The sequence below is a fragment of the Triticum urartu genome, chromosome 6, assembly GCF_003073215.2.
Source record: "Triticum urartu cultivar G1812 chromosome 6, Tu2.1, whole genome shotgun sequence".
Classification (NCBI taxonomy): Eukaryota; Viridiplantae; Streptophyta; class Magnoliopsida; order Poales; family Poaceae; genus Triticum; species Triticum urartu.
In genome coordinates, this window is record NC_053027.1 from 426,924,414 (window position 1) to 426,932,989 (window position 8,576).

General features: G+C 41.8%; 1 protein-coding gene across 2 annotated transcripts; it reads left to right on the top strand.

Annotated features, from left to right (window-relative positions):
- The first annotated feature begins 2,322 nt into the window (after positions 1 to 2,322).
- Positions 2,323 to 7,714, top strand: LOC125513947 (ceramide kinase). 2 transcript variants are annotated; one of them, XM_048679183.1, is made up of 13 exons: positions 2,323 to 2,555; positions 3,337 to 3,495; positions 3,649 to 3,816; positions 3,906 to 3,998; positions 4,173 to 4,265; positions 4,794 to 5,058; positions 5,141 to 5,167; positions 5,281 to 5,365; positions 5,824 to 5,973; positions 6,404 to 6,505; positions 6,599 to 6,985; positions 7,267 to 7,333; positions 7,414 to 7,714. In XM_048679183.1, exons 1-13 carry the CDS (start codon positions 2,460 to 2,462, stop codon positions 7,549 to 7,551), a joined length of 1,830 nt encoding a protein of 609 aa, XP_048535140.1. In that variant the 5' UTR covers positions 2,323 to 2,459; the 3' UTR covers positions 7,552 to 7,714. The 2 variants fall into 2 exon arrangements, with proteins under 2 accessions (XP_048535140.1, XP_048535141.1); XM_048679184.1 differs by lacking the exon at positions 2,323 to 2,555 and having other exon boundaries at positions 3,681 to 3,816.
- The last annotated feature ends 862 nt before the right edge of the window (positions 7,715 to 8,576 follow it).

Here is an 8,576-nt window from a genome sequence, read left to right on the forward strand (position 1 = left end):
AAGTGTGTACGTTGTTGGAGGGAGAAAAAAGTAGATCTAGAACATAAAGAAAGCTTTTCCCTTACTTACCTATCAAAAAAAGGAAATTTAACCACTTAGGCCCTGTTCGGAGAACCTCCACTCCACAACTCCACTCCCGGAGCAGGTGGAGTTAGTGTTGAAAGTTGTGGAGCGCCTGTTTCCTGGCTCTGCAACTCCTCGGATTTCGTGAAGCTGGTGGAACTCCGAACAAGGTCTTAATTTGGGTGAATCTATAGTGCAAATGAGGTGAGGAGGAGGAGGCAGCCGAGACCAGGCTTGGTAGAGGTGGAGAGAATGAAGTGGGGAAAGTGAGTGTGGTAGGTGACTGTCCAAAATATCTAGCTGCTCCCAGGTTACCAATGGCGCACCACCTAAGAATGCGCCATTAGTAACCCATTAGTAACCAGGGTTACTAATGGCGCATCTGGTGTGTGGTGCGTCATTACTAGTTTTGAAAAATAAATAAATAAATAAGCATGTTAATGGCGCACTATCCACTAGTGCGCCACTGCTAACAAAAAATTTTTATCTTTTTTTTTCAAAAATAGTAATGGCGCACCACATACCAGGTGCGTCATTACTAATGTGGATGTTAATGGCGTACCTGTATCTGGTGCGCCACTGCTATATAGCAGTGGCACACCACATACATGGTGCACCATTAATGCCCATATTGGCTATAGCCGTTTCCCTAGTAGTGGCAGGTGGCTGCGGCGGTCTCATACCCGGCAGACATCCGGGTTGAAGAGTGCGCCGGACTGGTGGATGCTCCATACCCGACAGACGTCCTGATTGGGATCTCAGTTCATAGATGTTAGGTTTGGCTGCGAGGTCTGTTTGGTATTAGAATCAGACTATCAGCATCCCTATATCAATTGAATAGGAGTAGCGGCAGATATTGCCTAGACGATGGCTTTAGTCTTACTATTGTATGAATTTATAAGATCTTGTGTGAATAATTAATAAAATGGTTGCATGCATCGTTCAAATGTAGATGCCGAGGGTCTTTCTTCATTTAAAGAAAAATAAAAAAACTGTTGGTGCGTTCAGAGGGGCGGCAAGCTATGTATTCAACGGTGTAAGTGATCCTGAAGTGGCTGAGATTTTGGCTTGCCGCAAAGCAGTGCAGATGGTAGTCTAGCAAGGCGCGCAGAAGATTCATCTCGAAGTGGACAACAAAGGGGTGGCTGCAATGTTAAATGACAAGGAACGCAACCTGTCGGCGGCGGGGGCGATCATTCAGGAGGTCAAAGCACTACTCCCTCTATTTTTTTTACTCCGTATATAAGATTTGATCAAAATCAAACTATATAAAGTTTGACCAAATTTATATATAAAAATATAAACATCTACAATATTAAAACTATATAGTATGGAAATACATTTCATGGTACATATGATAATGTTGATTTTATATTGTTAATGTTTATATTTTTTAATATAGAATTAGTCAAACTTTACAAAGCTTGACTTTGATCAAATCTTATATGCAGATTAAAAAGAAACGGAGGAAGTACTCAATACCAGGCAAGACTACAAGATCACTTGGGTAAGGCGTTCTGGGAATAATGCGGCACATGTGCTCGTGAGAGAAGGTTTATCATTAGACTGCATTTTATCTGTATTTTTAGACAAAATTCCATCTGTGGGTAACTAAATAAAACGACGTCTGATTTGAAAAAAAAATCAACACTCGGAACTCAAAACACTGGATACTTTTGTTTTCGAGAAAAAAAAAGGCAATGGATACGAGGACGATTTGTCTCCAGTCAGGAACATCTTTCGGGAGGAAACCAGCAGCACGGACCAGATAGAGCATTACTAGTAAAGCCCTCAAACCTCCTAAAAATAACTGTTTTTTTACAGTTTTCGTTGAAAAAAAACCGTAGACTAGAACCCTTTAACCCTCAATTTTTTTTAAAGGTCCAACCCTCAAATCCTCTCCCAATCCTCAAAAGTAAGGGTTGGGGAGCAAAATCTATCCCAACACTCATTTGACGGTTATCCTCGCGCGGGAGGGAAAAATCCTCCCAACTCCCGCGCCCACGCCCGCGACCGCCGCTGCTAGTCGTCCCCGTCGCCGGCGGCCGCCCCATCGACCTCCCGCGTGCAACGACAACGTCGTTCATAGGGAATATTCCGTTATAAGGATTGAGTTTGAGGGTTCTAATCTTTGCCCTTGTTTTTCAACCCGTAAAAGTGCACAAAAAAATTATTTTTGAACCCTTAAAACACTAGTGAGGTTTGAGGATTTGAGAATTTAAAGGTTCTACTAGTAATACTTAGTAATGCTCTAAAGACCCAATCAATCCCACGCGCACAAGTCCAGCCGAAAGACAACCGCGCCCCCGTACCCGTCCCCCGCCGGAAGAACAACGGAAAAAATAGAGCGAACGACACGGTCGAGCTCAGCAACGGCGACAGAGAGAGGGGAGACCATGCAGGGCGACGGCGAGGTGCTGTTCCTGGGCGGCGTCGGGGAGGTCACCGTCACCCTCGGCCACGACGGCCTCTCCTTCCTGCCTCTCCACCCGGTACGCCTCTGGCTCTGACTGAGGCTGGCCTCCCGCCCGTCTCTGCTCGCCGTATGCTATTGTCCGTTCGTACGGATTATGTTCCTTTTTCAGCACTTAATCTGAAGGAACTTTGTGCTTTCTTAGTCGAATTGTACGGTGGGCTGTAGATTTGCAGCTTCGGGGGTTGAACCGAAGAGTTGGGTGGCGGATAGGTAAAGTGGAGACGGCGTAAGTAGTTGCAGATTCATAAAGAAGCGTGGGTTAGGCGCCTAGATTGTTCATTAAAAGCGTGGTTACAAGCTGTGGCAGCATAGGATCACCGCGGCCTCGGACAACATTGAAGTTCGAGCTTTTGTTTGGAAAAGAAGTACTCCCTCCGATACATATTAACTGTAGTTTAATTGTTGCTGAACAAGAGGAGGATGGTTGCCACTAGCCACTGGCCAGCTGAACCCCTTGCAAATGGGGGAGCATAAAATGCCTTATTTTAAGTACCCAAACCAGAAACTAAGAATCCTCCTGTGCGTTTGTGTGACTCTATCTCTTGCAAATCACAACCTCAACCTTAGCTCCCCTCTTCAGGAAAGTGATCCTGCTGGTGTGCAAAGCCAAATATGTGAATATGACATTTTAGTATTTTACATGCATCTAGTTCTGTCAACAAGGATAGGTGTTCCAATTTTGCTTGTGCCTCGAGGATTACGTTCTTGAGTTGCAAATGATAAGTATATTCAGGAGGATATTGTCTTATTTTTTGTGGCGTGACTGTGGTTTCTGCTCATCACATTACATTTTGCAGGAATTGGGTTCTTCATGTTTGTCATCTATCGGATTACTACCAAAATTAGAGAACAAAATCAAGTTTTCGGATGTTTATGCTGTGGAGCTTCTTGATGAAGGTCCTGTATGTGGACCTTGGAATACAAGAATTGTCGTCCAAAGCAAGAAAAATAGTGAGGTTATAGCATTCCTTCTAGTTGTTTTACAGAGTTCCTTTTCTGTAGTTTGTGTCAAAAGCTTCTACTCTTTTTTAGCCAAATGCATTATAAAAGTTCTTTCACATGCCATGTTTTATGCTCGTGTTCTCTTTAAAAAGCTGTTGCTCATGCAGATGCACCGCTTTGCTGTACATGTAATCACCAGATCAAGAAAACACCCTTCTCAATTGGTACCTTGTGAATATCTTTTTGGACACAAAGACCCGGAGACCTGCAAAAGCTGGGTTGAGCATCTCAGTGCATGCATAAATAATGAACAGGACAGGCCCAAGAACCTGATGGTAGTTCTAACACGCTCTTCCATATATCCCTTATCACTGCTATCATATTATTGAGCATTTTGGCTAACTAACTATTCCACAAACTGTAGGTGTTTGTCCATCCACTTTGTGGAAAAGGTAGAGGATGCAAAAATTGGGAAATGGTAGCTCCGTTATTTGACCGGGCAAAAGTAAATACAAAGGTAAACATGTTTGCTCACAGAAGCAAAAACAACAAAAGGAATTATAGACGTGCAATAATGTCTATGCATGATTCTTTCTTTCTATATTTGTTACTGATGAGTTTGTGACATCAAAATTCTCAGAAACAACCCTCAGTCCTCTAACTTATGTTCACAACATGTTTACATCTTCAGGTGATAATCACGGAAAGAGCAGGACATGCATATGACACCTTAGCATCAATATCAGATAAAGAGCTCAAGAAATTTGACGGTGTTGTTGCAGTGGTATGTTGATTTATTTTTTATAATGCTTGGTTAACATTTTCTGTTCTTATAGTTCGGGAAGTGTTGTATAACTACAATTAGTCATGATGTTTGAAGTCGTTTTCAGTGAGATGAGTCCTGAATTTCTTATTTCCAAACTGTTACGTAATTTATGAGTAGTTTTAGAATGACTATTGTTAGTCATCACTAGTTTATTTTAAGGTACAAGCTGATAAGAGATTAAAGCACAAAATGGGAATTCACCCCCTTAATAAACAACAACCTGGTAACATCAGTGTGAACGCACTATATGCCTTGGTGAAGAGATTTTTCACAGGATCACTTCCCACGTGCCCTAGAGTTTTTTCATATGGCATCTGAAATCTTCCGGTGTGTACTGTTAAAGAAAAGAAAATTATAATTCCATGCTGTACTTCTAGAGAGAAAAAAACTCAAATCCTGTACTCCTACTTTTTTTTCAATCCATTATTGAACTTATTGAATTCCATCCCATTTTACTTGTATACTCTCCAAACTTCACATTTATAGGGTGGTGATGGTTTATTTAATGAAATCCTGAATGGACTACTAAATTTGAGGAATAAGACTTCTTATCCTCCAACTCCAGAGGGCTTTGGATATTTTGGAAGCACTGAGAAGTGCCAAGGATATAGGAACGATGGGCTAAACAACAGTACGCCCACATCAGATGCTGTAAAAAATGTCATGCTCCGTGTGGGTTCCAACAAATCTGATGATCATGAACCTCTTCTTTCGACTGGGCAATCTGTTGGATTAGACATCTCATCATTAAGTATGTCCCTTTTGGTTACATGTACCACATATTATGTAGAGAAATTTCTTGTATAAGTAATTTTGTGTGCTTCTTATTGCAGATCCAAATACAGAATCATCTACTGGAGGTCAATGAGTAACCGAAACTCAGTTATTTTGTCTATCTTAAAACTGCGAAAAATTTAGGGCCAGCTACACGATTGATAGCTTTTGTTTGATGTTGAAATTGGTACTACTGCAGATCAAGTTCCTTCAGTCTCCTTCCCAAATGATTGGTTTAGGCTTGGCATAATTCCTTCTGGCTCAACAGATGCTATTGTACTCAGGTACTGATTGAGACACCTAGGTGTAACCACGCAAGGAGAAACTACACTTTTCAGTACTAATAGCTGAGCCTTTATTTTTAGGGGTAGAAAGTTGCATAGATCATGGCAATTCAATCCCCTTAAATCTGTAGTTGTACAGCATTGCATGTAAGCTGGTTACGATCCTCATCCTTTAGGACATTGGACAGATCCACCATTACCATCCATTCATCTGTCTATTGGAGCAGTGTGCAAGTATGCTGTAATTGGTGCACCTGCCAAATTAGCATCACCTTCATCTTTCAAAACAATTATATTGTCTTGCATAATTTCTTACATTTTGAGCTTAATGTACTTTTAATTCATGCATACCATGTCCATTTGCGGGATTGTTATAGATGGACTATTTGTGTGCACACATTATGTTCTTATCGATGGCAGTTCTTTGCTGGCTGTAAACATCTTATTGATCCATGCAGCACAACTGGGGAACGAGATGCTGTGACTTCTGCCCTGCTTATTATCTTTGGTAGAAGGATAGCGCTTGATATAGCTCAAGTAGTCAGGTGGAAGAGTAGCCCATCAGCTGAGGTCTTACCTACTGTACGCTATGCAGCTTCATTTGCAGGGTATGTAACTTCCTTTAGGGCATGATGTAGCTACCTAGTGCTTGTATGAACTGAGAGCGAGGAAACACATGAATTTTAATGTCGACCATCTATTTCTTAAATATGCTAATGTGCAATGCCACCATAGATATCCTGCAACAACTGTGACATTAACTCGATATATCTGGCAGAAGTTATAGGAGTTCCAGTTTTCATTTTATTCTCCTTAAATAATGCTGAACTTAGCTAGACTTAGCCTTGCTTTCATTGTTTGATGTAAGTAAGTTCTTCCTGTTGATGTTTCTTGTGCATTACTGATAGTTATGGATTTGCATTTAACATAGATTGATCATACAATTTTACCAAGTCGGTGCATCTGCATATCACTATATGACCCCCCTGTGGATTGTTGTTCTGCATATTAGTTGATTCTTTTGGAATCTGCTTGTAGATATGGATTTTATGGAGAAGTCATAAGGGAGAGTGAAAACTACCGATGGATGGGCCCCGCACGTTATGATTTTTCTGGAACCATGGTCTTCCTGAAGCACAGGTAATTAATAGTAACTGGTGGCAAGTATCCTTTCTTGTGCTATGCTTCTTATTCAGTTTGATCATAAACTGACAATTGCATGCCATTTTTCAGATCTTATGATGCAAAAGTGGCTTTTCTTGAGAATGAGAACTCTCATTCACTTGCTGCATCAGCAGAGAATGTTGCAGATGAAGTACAACCACTGCAATCTCGTAGAAAAAGATCCCGCAAAACAATTTGCTTGGCAAATTGTTCTGTATGCAAAGAAACTTCAACACCTGGACAAAATTCAGAAGATGAGATTCCAAACAGCTCCCAAACGATTCATGATAACCCAAAATGGATCTGGTCCGAGGGGCGTTTTCTAAGTGTCGGTGCAGCTGTCATTTCATGTCGCAATGAAAGAGCCCCTGATGGCCTAGTGGCTGAAGCACACCTCTCAGATGGTTTTCTTCACCTTCTGCTCATTAGAGATTGCCCTCTTCCCTTATATTTGTGGTAAGAATACTGTCACTGCTTGTTCAGCTTGTTTCACAGTACTCTGCACTGAGAAGTGATTACTAAACGTATTTCAGAACTATTTTATTTAACCAAATTACATCTAAAAACTTTGTGTCAAGTTGGACCTCACAACAGTCGATATCTGTTTACTCACTTCTGCTGTTACTTTTCCCTAACTAAATAAGGTTGCCAAAAATTGCAATAAAATAGTACAATCCTCTTCTTTTTTTATCTCTTATATCTCTAGAGTTTGTTTGAGGTAGCCGTTCTATCTGCAGGCATCTGACACAATTTACTAAGAAGGGGTCGGACCCTTTAACCTTCAAGTTTGTTGAACATCATAAGGTATTCCTTTCCCTTCTTTACGCTCTTCCCTGTTTACAAACCTTCATTTTGTTTAATTTAGATGTTTCCAATATCTGTAGACGCAAGCATTTACCTTCATTTCATCACACGACGAAAGCGTATGGAACTTGGATGGCGAGCTTTTTCAGGCCTGCGAAGTGTCTGTCCAAGCTTGCCGGGGCCTTGTCAACCTCTTCGCGTCAGGGCCAGAGGTGTAGCAATGCTCCATAATAGCCTCCCTAGCCTCCCTCCCTTTTTCACAAATGGGAGACATCCGAATAGTTAATGTTGTAGAGTTGTAGAAGAACCTCATGTAGATATGTAAACCGCGGTCTCGTACCACGCAATAAAAAACCAGGCAGCGTTTTCTTCGATGTCCAAGGAAGGAGGAGAGCTACAGATTATGCTAAAAAACAGATGAATTCCGTGTGTCGCAATGCTGCAAATTTTGCATTGCCCACACGATTGATCTGGTGTTTGCAGGAAGCTAAGTAGACATCTGATATATTCGCTGTAACTCAACAACACTTCCCCTTGAAAATTTATTCTGCATTTTGGGCAACCTGGAGTTGTATTGTCCTCTTTTGAGAGGAAGCTGAAGTTTTATTCTTGGTCGGTGGATCCGCAGACCGCAGAGGGTGACAACAAGAACAAGTTGCCTGTTCCGGCCCACAGAGACGGCCCACAGAGCAGCTGAGCTAATTAAAACCCGCATGTTGCCGCATTTTTGGATGCGGTGCGCGCGGGCGGCTGTTTCTGGCTTTCTGCTGCCGGTGGATAGGACTGCCAGTTTTTTTACTGTATAGCTGCCCAGTGTTTAGTTTCGGGCATTTTTAACACTAGCACTCAAATTGAGCCCTCAAATAGCCATCGGAGGCCTTCTCTACTTTTTCACCCCTCAAAATTCTCCCCAACTCCAACACTAGCTTTCATTTCTCACCCCTCAAATAAAAAGTAACATGGAATGAACGGAACACAGGAATCTTCAAAAACCAACGAGCTCCGGCCTTGTCCTTGATCGGAAATGTCGTCGAGGAACCGGCTGTGTGGCACGCTGCAGGCAGGTGCAAGGCTAATTCGTTGATTCATAGACTTAGAGAGCCTGACTAATTCCCTAGAAACACTCATTGTCCCAGTGAACTGTAGTATTATAACGGTGCTAGCAAGCATGTAAATTCTTTGTACTCTAATAACCCCTCAATATCAATGAAATCACAAGCTGACACGTGGGACTTGCCGTAAG

Excerpts from the sequence above, each read along its gene's own strand:
- LOC125513947 (XM_048679183.1), top strand. The coding sequence starts at position 2,460 with ATGCAGGGCGACGGCGAGGTGCTGTTCCTGGGCGGCGTCGGGGAGGTC. Across the intron at positions 3,496-3,648 it reads AAAGCAAGAAAAATAGTGAG|ATGCACCGCTTTGCTGTACA; the intron begins GTTATAGCATTC and ends TTGCTCATGCAG. Across the intron at positions 5,366-5,823 it reads ACAGATGCTATTGTACTCAG|CACAACTGGGGAACGAGATG; the intron begins GTACTGATTGAG and ends TGATCCATGCAG.